The 19,272-nt window shown below is 30.2% G+C and overlaps 1 protein-coding gene across 2 annotated transcripts in view; it reads right to left on the bottom strand.

Annotated features, from left to right (window-relative positions):
• Positions 1 to 371: 371 nt before the first annotated feature.
• Positions 372 to 19,272, bottom strand: part of LOC143083139 (ETS translocation variant 1-like) — a 37,160-nt gene continuing 18,259 nt past the window's right edge. For both annotated transcript variants that reach the window (XM_076259369.1, XM_076259370.1), the window contains exons 2-6: positions 6,607 to 6,723; positions 5,840 to 5,980; positions 5,070 to 5,198; positions 4,334 to 4,526; positions 372 to 4,039 (exon numbers count right to left, since the gene is read on the bottom strand). In XM_076259369.1, the coding sequence (XP_076115484.1) occupies positions 3,943 to 4,039; positions 4,334 to 4,526; positions 5,070 to 5,198; positions 5,840 to 5,980; positions 6,607 to 6,721 (675 nt within the window). In that variant the 5' untranslated portion in view covers positions 6,722 to 6,723 and the 3' untranslated portion in view covers positions 372 to 3,942. The remainder of the gene's footprint in view (positions 4,040 to 4,333; positions 4,527 to 5,069; positions 5,199 to 5,839; positions 5,981 to 6,606; positions 6,724 to 19,272) is intronic.

The following is a 19,272-nucleotide window of genomic DNA, read 5'->3' as shown; positions in this document are numbered from 1 at the left end:
TCTAGAAATGTCCTGTACCAAGTTAGGAATATGACTGTTGTTATCAAATAGTCCATGGCTATGTATGTTGGTGTTTGGTTTTTTTGGTTGCTGTTCAGTGTTTCTGTTGTTCTGTTGTTTACCTCTTATCGTTTTTTAAAAGTTGTTTTTTCATAATCAATGTTTGACAATCAAACAACGTTTTACTAATGTTGCCTTCATTTATCAATCAGATATGAAATTGGTGACTATTGTTATCCCTTCACTACATGCAATCATATAATACATGATTGTACCTTTCCGTTACTTCAAATTATAATGCGATTGGAATGTATCATTTACAATGTTGAGCATTATTTTGTGGTAGCAATGAATAAATATAACAATAAGAATCCGTTATTATATTTTAATCAGCATTAAATAAGTTAACAATTATAAAGATCTCAGTATATTTTTACAATCGGCATTAAATAAATTAACAATTATAAAGATCTCAGTATGTTTTTATAATCGACATTAAATAAGTTAACAATTATAAAGATCTCAGTATGTTTTTATAATCGCCATTAAATAAGTTAACAATTATAAAGATCTCAGTATGTTTTTATAATCGACATTAAATAAGTTAACAATTATAAAGATCTCAGTATGTTTTTATAATCGACATTAAATAAGTTAACAATTATAAAGATCTCAGTATGTTTTTATAATCGACATTAAATAAGTTAACAATTATAAAGATCTCAGTATGTTTTTATAATCGACATTAAATAAGTTAACAATTATAAAGATCTCAGTATGTTTTTATAATCGACATTAAATAAGTTAACAATTATAAAGATCTCAGTATGTTTTTATAATCGACATTAAATAAGTTAACAATTATAAAGATCTCAGTATGTTTTTATAATCGACATTAAATAAGTTAACAATTATAAAGATCTCAGTATGTTTTTATAATCGCCATTAAATAAGTTAACAATTATAAAGATCTCAGTATGTTTTTATAATCGCCATTAAATAAGTTAACAATTATAAAGATCTCAGTATGTTTTTATAATCGCCATTAAATAAGTTAACAATTATAAAGATCTCAGTATGTTTTTATAATCGACATTAAATAAGTTAACAATTAAAAAGATCTCAGTATGTTTTTATAATCGACATTAAATAAGTTAAAAATTATAAAGATCTCAGTATGTTTTTATAATCGACATTAAATAAGTTAACATTTACATCGATAAGAGTCAAACTTTATACAAATAACAATAATGATTAGAACTAGTCGTCATATTAAACCCTATTGCAGAAATCATTTTGGGAAAAGATACAAATAGAAATGTGTGTGCAATTCCAAAACTCTCATTATTGAAACGTCAATTTTATTTAAAATAGGCATGATTACATTGCTTTTGAGTAGTAGCAATTTGTGACAGCACAAGCCTAGTAGTCAGCACTTTTTGTGCTGACATGAATTATCATTGATATTGTTATATATATAAATTTACTGTTTACAAAATTTTGATTTTTTTGAAATACTAATGCTTTTCTACCTCAGGCATAGATTACCTTCGCTGTATTTGGCAACACTTTTAGGAATTTTGGATCTCAATGCTCTTCAACTTCGTACTTTATTTGGCTTTTTTTTTACTTTTTTGGATTCGAGGGTCACTGATGAGTCTTTTGTAGACGAAACGCGCGTCTGGCGTAAATACAAAATTTAGTCCTTGTATCTATAATGAGTTTATTGTAAACGATGCAAAATATACAAGACCAAAAACCAGCTTGTATTAGTCGAAACACAGACTGACAAAACACGACATACATAGATCGACGATTAAAGAGTTTGTTCCCATAATGTAATATATTTATCCTTCACCTTTAAACAGTTGTTCTTGGTTAAAAAATGTGTACCCATAATAAACATAGTCTCTTTCACATCTTAATCTTTGTTCTAGATCTACACTGCATAACAATTTTATGATATCAATCTGTTTCTATTATGTATCTCGTATCGTAATTTGGAAATAGGTTTCAACTTTCAAGAAAGATTCAACTAGTAATATCTGATTTTTTGGACTTTGAATTTATTAATTTACGTGTTTAAATGAAGTGTTTGAATATTAAAGAGGCTATTAGACTATGGTTGGATTTAAACGTAAACAACACAAAATAATGTAAATGCCACCAGAATCTTATAAAATAATATAGATGGACATATATAGTACGAACCAAGATTCTCTTATCCCAATTAGTCTAATTAACAAATAAAGGGTTTATATATTGTTTTGCCTTTTTTAAAGACTATAAATTATCAGTAAATTTGACAGTTAAAACATCACAAACAATAAACTGTTTATAGTAATATTTAATGTATGTTTGGGGAATACCAACAACTTTGAAATGAATGCTTTACAGTCATGGCATAGTGAATCGAGGGTTTTACCCTCATGGCATAGTGAATCAAAGTATCTATTACATTCTATCAAGGGGAGATCGTTGGTGATTCAATGTTACTTTTTTACGCTGCAAAGACACGGCCTTTTCGATGATGCTTGGTTTTTTGAAGGATTTCAATAAATAACTTTCATAAAGTATGCTTAAAGTTAAATTGAATTATGAAAAAAGTAAATGTTCATGAAGCAAACAATATTATAAATGACAATATGTGAATAGGTTTAAGATAGTATGGTATGAGAATAAATGTGACAACTCTCCATCCAAGTCATAATTAGCATACTTTGCGTTATAAATACATGAAACTGCAGTGTCAAAAAACACCAACGAATCAAAAACCTTCTTTGATGAAAGTGATTCTATTATCAAAAATATAACTTATAAATAATACTATTCCTTACATGGGCTATGGTATAATACTGTTTTCATTTGAGATCTTTTATGATCATCATGGATAATAATGAATGAAGAATGAGATTCGTTGTCAACTTGCAAGGTTATTAATTTTATTTAACATCATGAACAACAATACATAAACAGCAGTATAAAAATATAAACTCTTTTTCACAAATAAAATTAAAAGACAGATAAAATACAACGATTTTAACAATCAAAAATGATTACAATGAACATTAAAATGCAAAATGCCCAGAACACCTAAAGTGGTATCTTATGATCTATGGCAGTTATAAGAATTTGTTGACCTTCACAAACATAGACAAAACAAGACGGTTTCCAGTATTTGATTTAGTTACAAGGGAAGTTACCTGACATTTTGAAAACAGTATTCATTAAGTACAATGCATGATTTGTTTTTAAATACGCTTATTTATCAACAACAGTATTTACCATTTCTTACTTGATATTCCATCACATAACAATACTTCAAATAATATGTGATATCCTTTGAGATGTTATTTAGACGCAAAACAAACGGTTCGAAATTATGCAAAACACGTTCATATTGAATATGTTACAAAATGTTTATGTCATTTGACAGTGCGTTATTGTTAAAATTATGTTAATTCAATTGTGTCAAAATCTATAGGTATATATGTCATCCAAATAAACATAATTTTACAAAGCTTTTCTGATGGTTAGTATAATGGTTTCCCATTCGTTTAAGAAGCAAACTACATACAAAAAACTAAGTATTTCAAAAATACAGAATTCCAAATAGGAATCAAGCAATCGCCAAGTTCCATTATTTTAGGTCTACATTAAATCTAATCCATGAAATTCAAAGTTCACATGTGTGGTTATTCTAGTCAGGAGAATAAAAACAAGATTTAAATGTATGTGGATTGTAAAGGATCTTTTGCAGAAACTCATCTTCACTTCTCGTGGTTTGGATAATATGATAAAATTTCACCGGAAACATACTGTAGTCTTCAGCTTTAATCCTTTCTAACATTCGTAATGTTGCTATTATAATGGACATAGATTGTTTGTACCCGCTTTATAACAGTTGTAAAATATAGAGAACAACCACACCAACCATTAGCTCTAATTTGGAAGTCTCCAACCATGCGACTTTGGTCCAAATCTGTACACAAGTCGCCTGTTTAATACTGGTTCCATTATTTTCCGTTTATAATAATATCTAAAAAAAAAAACAAGCAAAATATTGAAATTGATTTGTATTTTATTGGGACGAAGTTTACAATGAATATTTGAATTTATTTGTAAAACTTTGATAAAACATCAGACTGATTTCAATATTTTTGTTTTACATCATGCAGCTCTTTTTAAGCCATTCAGAACCTAACACTATCTCATGCTTCCAGAAAATGTTGAATAAATCAGGCTAAATGAAAATTGAATTCAACATTTGTTCAAAAATCGCTTTTGCTAGATCAAATTAGTTGGAATTTCCTTAACAGAAAAAAATATTTACCTTATTGCACGACTCATATTTTCGTAATTCATTCGTTCGTTATTTTTTATTTCACCCCACATTCGAGCTATTTCTTTTGTTTTTACCATTCTGAATTCGCCTTTCTCTTGGTTGGTCCATTTAATGTAAGAAGGGTTTGTCATTGGATCATTCAAAAGATCACGTAAAAACTCCCACAACCGTTTACTGCCATCTGAAATGATAAAACACGATATAACAGTTTGTCTTAGAATATTAAGCTAGGCTCCCACAATAAATTATGACAATGCCTCTTTTTGGCCAAACTTTAAATTATAGAAACTTTCCTTAGCAGGTAGACACAGAACTTGTGTTTAAAAATATAACAGAAAAAAATGTGTGGTTTTCTTCCAAATGAAGATATGTCATTGCGGAACCATGCTGTGTATATGTATCAGCACTATGAAATATTAACGTATTATTATAATTATAAATTGATATCTTTTTTTACATAAATTCTTGACCAATAATGTTTATATTTTTTCGAACATTGGTCAAATAAGCTTAAGGATGGTATAATCTCATACTGTTTTGAACGCAACAAAAAACAACAGAAAATAGTGCTTTTTATTCACAGAATGCTTAGAAAGGTTTTTATACATTTACGAAAACTTAAAGTAATAGAGTGATTGTATCTATTGTATATAATATTACATAGTTGTGATCTATACATATATATCTATAGATTCATCAAGATATATAAATACAATAATCTTACTTGTACGTGTCACTGAGGGTACTTGTATTCCTCGTAATCTTGAAGTACGAGGAGTTTGTTCTGTGTGTTGGTCAGCACTAAACTCTTCAATTACAGTTTTTGGGATTAATTCTTCTGGCGGATTAATACCTGTTTTAATGAATAAACAACAACTTTAAAACTGCCTATTTTGAATAAACTGCTCCTACATTTTAATTTTGATTTTAACTTAAATTTGCAACTTGGAACTTATAAGTGATCATATTTCAAAATAGTTCCCTTTTTAACTATAAAATCTTGAAACAGTGATAAAGTATAATGTTTTACAAACCGTTATTTACCACTTTATAAAATCGTTGCGACATATCGAATTATACCAATAATGATTTAAAAGCTAATGGAATCACACCACCACCAAACGAAGATAACATGGTGTGTTGAAAGCAAGCGCTTCATACTACGGCATATTTTTATAGATTGGTATCAGTAATGAAACATTGAAATTTCTGATGATTATTATCATTACCAAATTTACAATTGGTTTAGCTTTAAATCGAAATGATAAGGTTTACTTAAAGTTTCACTGGAACCAGAATTTAAAACATATTGATTTATCAATGTGCTTGAAATACAACTTATGTTCCCATGTAGAGCCTAGCAATATTTAAGGCGTGGGGTGATCTCAGGTGCTCATGAAGGGTAAACAGATCCTGCTCCACATGTGGCACCAATCGTGTTGCTTATATTATTATAAACCCGGTAAATAGTATGCAAGAGTATCAAATATATACCTTCAAATGTAAAGCATCCCGTTGTTTTTCCAGGTGATTGGTTAAGAAGATCGTTCGGATCATCTTCATCTCCAATGTAATAAAATTCCTGACCTACTTGGGCCACTACTTGGCTATCTCTAACTTCAACTCTCACGTTTTCTGCAAATATGCAAATTAAACAAATCCGATAAACAAGATAAAGTTTGATTATGTATGATAGGCTATGATATAACTACAAGGCATTTGTTGCCATTTGCGCGAAAGGAAACAAAATGTACAATCTGCCTAAAAAAACGTTTAGATTAAATGTGTTTTTCATTAAAAAAGAAATAGGAATAAACTGTATGAGGTAAAATATTGTATGGTATGGTCTTTCTGATATAAATTTACAAAGTGCCGACTGATGCATGAATGCAATCAATACTATTTCTTTTTTAGATGAACAGTTCATACAGAGGCAAGTAGACAACTTGCACTTACTAACTGATATTTTTTCAAATGTGATTGTCATTATTCTGATACATGCATAACATAGATTTTATCTATGATTTGTGAAATAACATTACCAGGTTTTTTTTCTGCACCAGAAGATTAGCAAGTTATCATTTTCGTGCATCCAAAGCGTTTCTCTGGGTTCAATTTTTTTATGTCTTACAACGTGAAACGAGGCGAAAATGAAAAATAAATAAAGCAAGAGCTTATGGATATATTATTGGAATTTCTTTTTACTTAATATGATGCTTTCTCATTGTATGTGTTTCAATTATTTTTACATAAATATATACCTGTGCGAACTGTCTGGCACAGGGATGGGTCTTCAATTCTCTGCATGCAATCCAAGTATCGATCATAAACAGGTAAGTGTATCAATGTACAAGGGTTGTTTATCACCAGGGTCATGTCTGTAAAAAACGTATTTGTTTTTCGTTCAGTTTTTGTACATAAATTAGGCCGTTAGTTTTCTGGTCATTTCGGGGACTTTTATAGCTGACTATGCGGTATGGGCTTTGTTCATTGTTGACGGCCGTACGGTGACCTATAGTTGTTAATTTCTGTGTCATTTTGATCTCTAGTAAAGAGTTGTCTTATTGGCAATCAAACAACTTCTTATTTTTCAAATGTTTGTATTCATTCTTAAATCTAAGTCAATGAAATGTTTTGTTGCATTTACACTTTATTCCACTTTATTCCACTTATTCTATTTAAAACTCGTTCATATTATATCAATATTAGTTTTATTTACACATGTTAAGGGACATTTCAATTCTGCTTTGAATATTTTTTCACGACCTTTTTTCAATCTTGTAAAATGATCATTACTTCAGGACCTTCAAAACTAAAACGTTCATGATGTACACAATGATGTAGGTAAACAAATAATAGCACTGCGAACGCACCAAATGGAAAATGCTATTTGCTTTATGCATAAAATGTCATCAATGCTCTTCAATGTAGTTCTTCATTTTGCCTTTTTTCATTTGTCTTTTTTTTTTATTCGAGCGTCACTATTGCTTCTTTTAAAGACGAAACGCGATTTTAGCGTACACATTTTTTATCCTTGTATCTATGATAACATGAAAAGTTTTTTTCATTAAAGGCAGATTTACGAAAAAAAAACTTTTTCTAAGAGATACGGACCTTCAAAACTAAAACGTTTATGATGTAGGTAAACAAAAAATCGCACTGCGAACGCACCAAATGGAAAATGATATTTTCTTTATGCATAAAATGTCACCAATGCTCTTCAATGTAGTTCTTCATTTTGCCTTTTTTCAATTGTCTTTTTTTTTTATTCGAGCGTCACTATTGCTTCTTTTAAAGACGAAACGCGAGTCTAGCGTACACAATTTTTATCCTTTTATCTATAATAACATGAAAAGTTTTTTTTCATTAAAGGCAGATTTACGAATAAAAACTTTTTCTAAGAGATACAAAATAAATACAAAATGGCGAAATTCTTGTGTAAAAAAAACCACATATATTTACGCAAACTAACATGCCTGCCTTGTTTTATTTTTATCGCGCATAGTATACATTTTATAGAAAGAAGATACATAGCTGTAGATAACATGTTGTTCCCAAATTAGAACCGTTAGATAACGTAAAAGTTGTGTTCCCATCTTGTTTAACTGTATAAAACCTTTGACCCTATTGAGTGGACATTTATGTCAATGACTTTTTAAAGATTAAAAAAGTGCATTTTAATAACCCTTATTCAAACATTTGATTTAAAAAAAATATTTGCAAATATGATGATATATTAATTTGATGAGGAACCTTATCAAATATAGCATCACCTTTTAAGTGTTGACAGGTTTGTTTTCTTCAACATCAAAATCAATTTGATAATTTTCAAGGTTTAAATGGAATATGTACTAAATTTTTCAGCGGCTGTATGTTCTAAAGATCATGTATAGAACATCTAATCTTACCTTCGTCCAGCATGTTAAAATTATTTTAAAATGAAATTCTTTTTATTTTATATTCTTTAATATTTCAATCTTTTTGGCATTTTAGGGGAATATTGAAATAGAAAATTCACTAGAGAAGCAAAATAAATACGCATTACGAGTCCACTAGATACCTATTCATCAAATCCATTGGATCATTGTAAAGAATCTATTTTAAACCATACAGGTAAGTTATAATCAGGAAGGTAAACACGGTAACCCATTTCCTTAAACTATAATATTTACATCTGCAAATTTCAAAATATCCATTGTGACGTAGATAACTCACTGACGTCGAATCAGTATTAAATGTCGTTCAACCTTGTGCATTCAATTCTTTTTATACATGTTCTTGTTTAAAGGATTATATTTGGAATTAAGATAAACTTATTATGTCAAAGGGAAAGCACATTTTATTAACCTGAATATTCAGAGGTCAAATAACAAACTTTCCACATTATAGACTTTTAAAATTAAATCACCTTTAAACAAAAATTGCTTAACAGTGCAGCATTATCTATTGAAATTAATTGCTTTACTTCTTAAATAAATATATAACAAAAGGCAATAAAAAAGCACATGGCAAACAAGGCAAGGAGAATTGTACGATATCATTACAACATTTTAAAAACACGAAAACAATAGTAAATTGAAACTACACAGTCAATAAAACAGTTTTTATTCTCTCGCAAATAAAACCTAGTTTAGAGCTAAGATGGTAATGGATGCTAGCTAGGTCAAAACAATGTGACAACCTCGAACTGTCCATGTAAAAGTTCAAAATATAATAGTCATTTCAGATAATATCATAGTAGTTTTGTCTGATTCTAAATGTTAACAAACTCTTTTTCTACGGTCAGTGTACCAATTATATATATTGTTATATTTGAATGAAATTGCAAACATGGTTTGCTTACATAGTTGTTCTCGGGGTCTTAAAAATATTAAAATAAGTATTTGATTTGAAAACCTTTCTTATATCAACATGATTATTTAATAAAACTAATCATATGGCGTTCAAAAATAGGTAGAGGTATCAGATTTCGTATCAAATAAGAATATTAGCCAGCATCCATTAACAACTGTATATTTAATATTATATTTCATGCTGTCAAAAACGTAAAATCACAAAAATACTAAACTCCGAGGAAAATTCAAAACGGAAAGTCCCTAATCAAATGGCAAAATCAAATGATAAAACACATCAAACGAATTAACAAATAGAATGTCCAAAATAAATCTAAACGTAAATAATTAAAACATAATTCATTATTGTTTCGTGATAATAACATGTTTTTTTTTTTTGGTGTTTTTTTTTTAAGAGATTAAAGATACCAGTAATCATAAGTTCAAAAAAGAAATCAATCTCCGTGACCAGAGTTGAGCAACATAAACACTGCCAAAACTGGCCTCTTAAATTTGCTTAAAATCTATCAAGTTTTCTAAATATTTAAGCAACTGTGAATATTTAGTTCCGTTTTTTCGTTAGATTGTAATTTTTACATAGATAATTTTTCATTATACGAAAGTTGTATTGTTTTAAATTGCCAAACCCATATTAATGACCAATGACCTGTAGTTTTTAATTTCTATATCAGTTTGTCTCTGGTGGAGAGTTGTCTTATTGGCAATGATACCACATTGTTTTATTTTATAATCTTTATTGGATATGACAGTTTTTATGTTTAGAAAAGAATCAAATTGATCCAGATAAGTAGTATTGACAATTATAATGTATATCAGGTTTTACATATTTTTCTATGATATGGTCTTTCAGTGCTATTCAACTTCGTACTTTATTTTTTTATGATTCGAGCGTAACTGGTGAGTCTTTTGTATCCAAAACTCGCGTCTGGCGCAAATACAACATTTCAATCCTAGTACCTGAAGAGTTTAGTTGTAATATCGTATACGATATTCTTAAATTCTGATTGTAAAACAAAGGTTTGTGTTTGGTTAAATAAAAAAGAGAAAATTGTACATATAAAGCCCCAGTTCCACTAGACCATGATCGCACCACGCTCACCGCGATCTAAAATAAATTTAGATCGTGGTGAGGTCGCGTTATGAGCGGCATAAAAATGTAAATTTTCGTTGCTTTCACGATGCTACTACGTCCTCTCTACGCTTCTACAAAGATCCCGCTAAGATTATACCACGTTCTCACCGCGCTTATTCTGCGACTTCACTACGCTTATCAAGATCTTTCTACGCTCTTCACGTTCTCACTACGACCATACCACGAGTTATCCGATTGCAACACGATCTTACTGCGATTATAGCACGTTCTTGCCACGATTATACTACGTTCATAGCGCGATCTTACTACGTTCTCAGCAATAACGTCAACATCGTGTTCCATATAAATACAGTTCAATTCCTTCTATTTCTGATTAAATCGTAGTTTCTCGGAAACAATACAGTCATGCCACCAAATTCTACCAGAACACGTGGTAGGAGTTGACTATACCACGCTGTTCACGACCATAGTACGATTTTAGCACGCCCTTGCCGTCCTCATCACGCTCTTCTTACGACCTGACTACGTTCACACTACGACCATCATTCTCGTTGTCATTTTCACATTAAATATATAAAAAAAGCTCCCTAGATTTTGTTTGTTTGAATGTAATTATCCATTTGCTCTAACGGCTCAACCATGCTTCTCGTTTTTATATAGATAAGACCGTTGGTTTTCCCGTTTAAATGGTTTAACACTAGTAATATTTTGGGTCCTTTATAACGTGCTGATTGATGTGAGCTAAGGCTCCGTGTTGAAGGCCATACCTTGGCCTATAATGGTTTACTTTTATAAATTGTTACTTGGATGGAGAGTTGTCTCATTGGCACTCATACCACATCTTCCTATATATATTGATACATCTATGTCATCTCTGCTATCGTTCACTAAAATATCGTCATTGAGCTTTATGGACCAGCAATAGGTTGTAATTTAGGTTGGATTGGTCGGTCCGACATCTCTGCTTGATCAGGATTCGTTACTTTGCTCCCTCTGCCTCTACATCAACTCCTACCACCATGCCCATGTGTTCTGGTAGATTTTAGTGGCATGACTGTATTGTTTCCGAGAAATCTACGATTTAATTAGAAACAGAAGGAATTGAACTGTATTGATATGGAACACGATGCTGAGAACGTAGTAAGATCGTGCTATGAACGTAGTATAATCGTGGTAAGAACGTGTTATAATCGCAGCAAGATCGTGTTGCAATCGAATAACTCGTGGTATGATCGTAGTGAGAACGTGAAGAGCGTAGAAAGATCTTGATAAGCGTAGTGAGGTCGCAGAATAAGCGCGGTTAGAACGTGGTATAATCGTAGCGGGATCTTTGTAGAAGCGTAGAGAGGACGTAGTAGCATCGTGAAAGCAACGAAAATTTACATTTTCATGCCGCTCATACCGCGACCTCACCACGATCTAAATTCATTTTAGATCGCGGTGAGCGTGGTGCGATCGTGGTCTAGTGGGACTGGGGCTTAACGCAAAACAAAATTCTGATTTTTTTTAATTTTCGATGTTAATTTTAGATATAAGTACATGCATATAAGTTGTATTTCAGATATATAAGTACATGTGTATTTAATTGATATTTTCAATGGATATGACGTAGATGTGTTCTGCAGGGTTTGTTACAATAAACAATAAACAATATCCTTTCTTAATCAAGACATTTAAAAAGGTCCAGGATTGATATGCATAACACCTCACATATTAGATATCTAATTGTAGTACTAATTAATCGTATTACAAGTAGAAAAATCAGTCCTTTCGGAAAAAATCTAAACTTAATTTTCGTGATTTTACCTTTTAAGTAGTTTTATGCACATCATGTTTCAATGTCATTGTTATAATGCTTTACATTTAACGATTCTGAAATTTAGCAAAGCATCATATTGTACGATTTCTTTTTTTTTTTCTACCAATTATAACATGGTCTCATGCAGACAAATAAAGGCAACAATAGTATACCGCTGCACATAAATATAAGTAATGAAGTATGGTTTGATGATGATTCTACCTTGTTCGTACATGCTGCAAGTGTCAAGTGAATTAATTTTTAAATTATTTGAAAATCTATGAAAGGGTGCATTGCACAATAATAGCTAAATTTGGGTATTATCAAAAATGGATGCGTATGATTATTTCTTTTTTCTCTTGCAGTTTGATAATATTTATTTTTACTTGCGGAAGTTCACCTTTACCTTGAATAAATATTATTTCACAATGTTTTGTGCAAAATTTAATTATTTTTAGTAAAAAAAAAAAACAAATTCAAAATGGACACTCAATAATCAAAAGTCAAAAAAGCTAGTACAAAAGCAAGTGAAACTAAAAATGTTCAGTGGTCAACAATTACCCTCACACTAAAGCAAATATCCTAATACATTTGTTATAACAACAAATTCCGTTTTACGCCAACAATTTTAATTCAGGATGAACTCTTCGTATTTTTCTTCTGTTTGAAGTATCAAAAATAATCTTGATATGTTTCGTGATTTTTTTTTTCTTTTGTTGACAAAAAGTATTATTGTTACGTTCTTATTTTGTAATTACTATCAAATTCAAAATTATTTCAGTTATGCATCAGACCTTGAATATTAAAATCAAAATTGGTACAATTTTGGTACTTTTTTACAATTAAAATAGAAAACAGAATTAGTATTAACATGTAGTAATTATACAAACAGTTTCTATTTTGTTTAAAGTTTCTGTTTTATAAATGTTAACAAGAGGGGTTTTATCAGCAATTTGATGATTTCTAAAAAAAAAGAAAAAAATAATGACCACTAGCATCCTCATTCGGCGTCATTTCGTGAAACATAATAGAATCACTTAGAATCATAGGTATTAGCAAAAGGAAAAGTAAAAACTATAAATAATATACCGAACTTAAGGTGGTACCTAACACTACAGGGAGATAACTCTGTAAAATCAGCAGAACGTTTTAATTACATTGGGTTGTTAAGAGAATATTAAGCTTCTCACTGATCAAAATTAGTGTTTGTCAAAAGGCTATATAACCAGTGTAATTTTCTGATAAAACGGTTGGTTCAAATTTTTTGAAATCTTTATATTTTTGTCAAAGGGTCAAAGTAAATACTTTGTCAAAATTTTAAGAAAATTAAACGAGCCAAATTAATTTTAGTCAAAGTGCTGGATACCACCTTAAATGCAAATTTAAATCGAGGAGGTCTATACAAACAGACAAAATCAAACGCAATCGATCTGCATCATAGGTGAACGAAAACTGCCATATTCCTGACATCATAAAAGAATTTTCCGAAAAAAAATCAAAGCTGGTTCGGTGTCATCTTTATACATTTGAAAATTTCTTTTTTTTCCGGGTTTTTTTTCTTTCGAATACGATGAATATAAAATACTGTGTAAATATGTATGACACTAATTTATAGTTGATGTCAAAGGTATTAATTTATACAGAATGAAACGATTAAATTGGCTATTCTGCTATTTTCTTATCCATTATTATATGTTATTACCAGTAAATGTGTTAGATTTCTTTATTATGCTCAAATGATAAAAGTAAACTCTTTTTTACAAAAGACATAGAAAATCAAACATCAGATATTCTACTCCTCCTTGTGTGTTTTTTTTTTATAGTTCATCTTTGATGAAGGGTCTTTTAAGCACACTTATAATTAGATATATTAAACTTTTTAAGTAACCGCATTATTGTATATGCTAATGTATACAAAAACAAACTTTTCAAACAACTAGGCTTAATATAAGATATAAATAAATCCAACAGTATTGCGGCTGTATAAAAGTGATAGATCTATTAAGAGAAAATAAATCCGGGTTGCAAATTTAAACCGAGGAAAACACATCAACTATAAGAGGAAAACAACGAAACCAGTGAAATACTGAAGTGAAACAAAAACAAACGCCAGGATACATATACTCGGACAATTGGAATACAACTGCCATATTCTTTACTTGGTTTAGGACATTTTAAGAAAATATTGTGGGTTAATCCTGGTTTTATGTCTAGCCAGACCCTCTTCTAAACTTGGTTGATATTTAATGCCCATCATAGTAGAATGGTTCAGGCAATTTAAATTGTGTGGCAGCAAGATGTTTCAGTACCGCTTGACCAGTCGTTTCAGTCATATAAGTAAATATGTCAATACAATTTATATGTTTCAATACAAAGAAATATATGTATTTCGAAACGTCCTACAGATGGCCATCTGCATTTAACGTATATGACCAATATTTTGATCTTAACACCATTGAAAATGTGTATGCAAAAACAACGTGAGTATTTGCTCAGATATTTTCCTCACAATAGATCAACAATGTCAAGATATTTCAAGAGATGAATTTAGTACTTTATGATGCAATTCAGTGTTATGTTATAGGAAGTTCATAGCTATATGATTTAAGACATTAATTTAGGAAATAATAGTACACACGACAATTCATTGGTTGAAATTCATACATATTTTAACAAACGCCCTTCACCTTATAAAAATGTTTTTCAACTTTTGTAGATAGTACTTTTTCAACAATGATATCTATCCCATTGAACGAACGGAAACAAATATTTGGAAAAGTCATATCAGCACTCTTGATAACAAAATACGTGAACGACACTTTTGTAATGTTTATTATTATTATTACCTTATATATATTTATGATAACTGAATATTCTTGTTCGAATAGTTATATTTATATATTATGTGAAACAACATTTTCGGGATAATTATTATTAGTAGTATGATTATTATCTTATATGTATTTGTGATTACCTTAATATTCTTATTAGAGCTTTCTTACAAATTGACGAAAGGTACGTATGCTTGACGAATCATACGTAAGACTCGTTTTAGGGATCCTTTATTTTGACATATTTAAATAATAGTCGTGGAACTTCGGACAATGATCCTACATGCAACGACACTTATTGAATTGGACTTTTCTTGAGATAATATTATATTTAGGATTTCGGGACGTACGATAGGTTAACATATGATACCACTAGGTCGGAGGAGATAACACTACAAAATATCCTAAATATAGAGTAGTAAGACGAAAAAATGTCCCTAAAAGACTAAAAACGGACCCTCCCCCACTCTTCAATATTACAATGTTGCACTGTTTAACCTAAAAAAAATGTCAAAGCAAATACATTGTTTTCTTCCTTTACAAAAGAATCAGAAAACATCAAAACACAAATACTTCCTTGATTCAAAATCTGCAACGCTCAAAATAATAAAATGAAATTGAAAAAAAAAGATGATCTTCATACTTTGCCATATCCTTATGCTCGTTTAGTAACTCTCGAATCATCGCCTCCCCTCTGGTAATATTCATTGCCCCCCCCCTTGATGTGTATTTATGATACACCGGAGCAATGAAACGAATATGTAAGCGTATAATTGCGTTTTGCCTATAGTCCTGAACATTCATGAAATATTAGCCACTGGACGATAAGTGACAACATCGCATCTATCTTCCAAACATGTGTACTGTTAAATCGTCATTATAAAATCCACAATGTATATGGTGCAAAATTGTTGATTTATTTTCTTGATTTACAAAATCCGTTTTTTCTAGATTTATTCAACATTACTTTTTAAAAACATTGTAGCATTGTTTTTGTAGCAAATCTCGATATTCCACTTTGACAATTTGCTGAAAATGTACTATAAAAAATAAAAATAAATGTGAATCTTGTCGTTAAATTTAGACTAACGTACTTCAATAATGTCATTGAAATGTTAATCGTGAAACTCGTGCTTAAAATATTCCCGCGGAAATGTGTGTACTCATGGTTTACGTAAGTAACGGATCGGACGTAAGTGTGTTTGACACTATTTTTCTCTGTTTGATTATATTAAAATTGGGTATTATTTGCGATATTATTATTTTTGAAAAATAAACTTGATTAAGAAAAGAATGTTGTTTTACTGGATAACACAAAAACTCTTTTAACTGTTAATGTGGAAATGTAATACGTGCTCCCTTTACGTTCGTTCGTACCTTTCGTCAATTTGTAAGAAAGCTCTAATAGAGCTTTCTTACAAATGGACGAAAGGTACGTATGCTTGACGAATCATACGTAAAACTCGTTTTAGGGATCCTTTATTTTGACATATTTAGATAATAGTCGTGGAATTTCGGACAATTATCCTACATGCAACGACACTTATCAAATTGGACTTTTCTTGAGATATATTTAGAATTTCGGGACGTACAATAGGTTAAAAAAGGATACCACCAGGTCGGTCGGAATAGGTAACACTACAAAATATCCTAAATACATCTAGTAGTCAGGCGAATAAAATGTCCCTAAAAGACTAAAAAGATCCAAAACTTTCAACGCTCAAAATAATAAAATGAAAATGAATAAAAAAGATTATCTTCATACTTTGCCATATGCTGGTGCTCGATTAATAACTTTTGAATCATCGCCTCTCCTCTGGTAATATTCACCCCCCCCCCCTAAATGTGTATATATGATACACCGCACCAATGGAACGAATATTTTAGCGTATAATTGCGTTTTGCCTATAGTCCTGAACATTCATGAAATATTAGCCACTGGACGATAAGTGACAACTTCGCGTCTATCTTCCAAATATGTGTACTGTTAAATCGTCATTATATTCAAATCAACAATGTATATGGTGCAAAATTGTAGATTTATTTTCTTGATATACAAAATCTGTTTTTCTAGATTTATTCAACATTACTTTTTAAAAACATTATAGCATCATTTTTTTTTTATCAAATCTCGATATTCCACTTTGACAATTTGCTGAAAGTGACTATACAAAATAAAAATAAATGTGAATCTAACGTACTTCAATAATGCCATTGAAAAGTTAATCGTGAAACTCGTGCTTAAAAAATTCCCGCTGAAATGTGTGTACTCGTGGTTTACGGAAGTAACGTATCGGACGTAAGTGTATTTGACACTATTTTTCTCTGTTTGATTATATTAAAATTGGGTATTATTTGCAATATTATTATTTTTGAAAAATAAACTTGGTTTAGAAAAGAATGCTGTTTTACTGGATAAAACAAAGACTCTTTTAACTGTTATTGTGGAAATGAAATACGTGCTCCCTTTACGTTCGTTCGTACCTTTCGTCAATTTGTAAGAAAGCTCTATTAAGAATTATATACTAATATATTATGTGGAACATTTTTTTTCTGATGATTATTAATATTACCTTATGTATATATGTTCCAGCCCATATGAGTATTTGGACCGTACGCGTACGGTCTGGACTGTATACGTATATTCGTACGGTACGACCATACGCGTATGGTCTGGACTGTATACGTATATTCGTACGTACGACCATACGCATACGGTCGGACAGTATGAGTATTCTTGCACGGTCTAATACGAGCTTGACCATGCATTCATGTATTTGGACCATACGGATTAAATTTAGACAAATGTTTATAAATCAAAATCAACTATTGAGTTTTACAAACATTACTACAATTAGATGAATAAAGTGACTGAACGAACATTCAATCAATTGTAATTACATATTTGATTATCTATACTGTTTTCGTATTCTCGCACACAGTGACACATGCTGCCACACGGAATGTCAGACTTTTTACATTAATTTACATGTTCTGTTCATGCATGTTCCTTTACATCTGCATGCTATAGTAATTAAAAGTTCCTAAATGACATGAAAACTTTTCTTCCCGCAATATGTTTACTTTCAATAACTTCAATTTCAGTGAGCATAATTTAATCTTACTGCCATACTGGAAATTGATAGATTGAATTAACGTGACACTTTTAAATAATTGAAATTAAAAGTTTTTATTTCAATTACAATTATAAAACTTTACCAACTTCTTAAAATTGATCAGACCGTATGCGTATTTTGTAAAAGTATGCATGCGGTCCAAGCCGTACGAGTACGGTCCAAATACTGATATGGTCTGAAACATATATATTCATGATCAAAACAAATGTTTTCTGGAAAATATATCAAAATTATATTATATCGTTCAATCATGTAAATATATAAAATATTTCTATGCTGACAAACAAATTGTCACGAATAGCTATCGAAAAATAAACCGTAATATCATTAATTCGTATATTTTAACTAATTTGATTCGTTCAGGGATAGTCACATGTTAAACTCTATTTTCGAAGGTAGATAGAAAACGGCGGATAGAAAAAAGCATATTGCACGGTTATTTTTAGAATATCTAAAAACCGATATACTTTGTGTCGAGTAATGAATTTCATGACATTGTTAAAAGTTTTATAAAAAATATCTATGATCGATTATTTGAAGAAGAGAAAAAATCTTCAAATACATAAGATGTAAAAAAAAAATTTAAAAAAAATGAAATAACAACTAATATGTTGTTATTGTCTCGGAGACAATATGATATATTTAAAGTTCCAACAAAATCAAATGACGATTTTGATACAAATATGGTCGGAAATTAATAGTATAACAGTTATAGCCTATGACGTACTCATTCAATTTACTTCTTTCAGGGCAATATATCCCTGTATCGACCTCATATATAGGCTTTAAGTGTATAGAATACATAACAATAGTTGTACAATATTGATCATGCTACGAATTTTACCATGACATTGCAAATATAAAAATTCAAAGAAAACCACAAATCCTTTGAGTTTTTTTTTTTTTTTTAATTCGCTTTTTAAGACCTTACTTCGTCACGTGTAAAGTAAGGCAACAGTATTATACTGGTGCACAAAGGTCATATATTGATTGAGAGAAAACAAATTCGGGTAACAAACTTAAATCGTAAACCTATATGATTGAAACATTCACTCGATAGAAGTGCTACTAATACTTATGAGGAGAACCTCGTAAAAAGAGAATTATATTTTTCTGATAGTGACTCAGAGTTCTTTAGTATTTTGAAGTAATACTGAGATAACACGCATGGCAAAAATTCATATCTTAACCAAAATAACAAGAAGCGATGAGACA

Source organism: Mytilus galloprovincialis, chromosome 7 (assembly GCF_965363235.1).
Source record: "Mytilus galloprovincialis chromosome 7, xbMytGall1.hap1.1, whole genome shotgun sequence".
NCBI classification, from domain to species: Eukaryota; Metazoa; Mollusca; class Bivalvia; order Mytilida; family Mytilidae; genus Mytilus; species Mytilus galloprovincialis.
The sequence above is the reverse complement of the archived record's forward strand: the minus strand, read 5'-3'. Positions and strand labels throughout refer to the sequence as shown.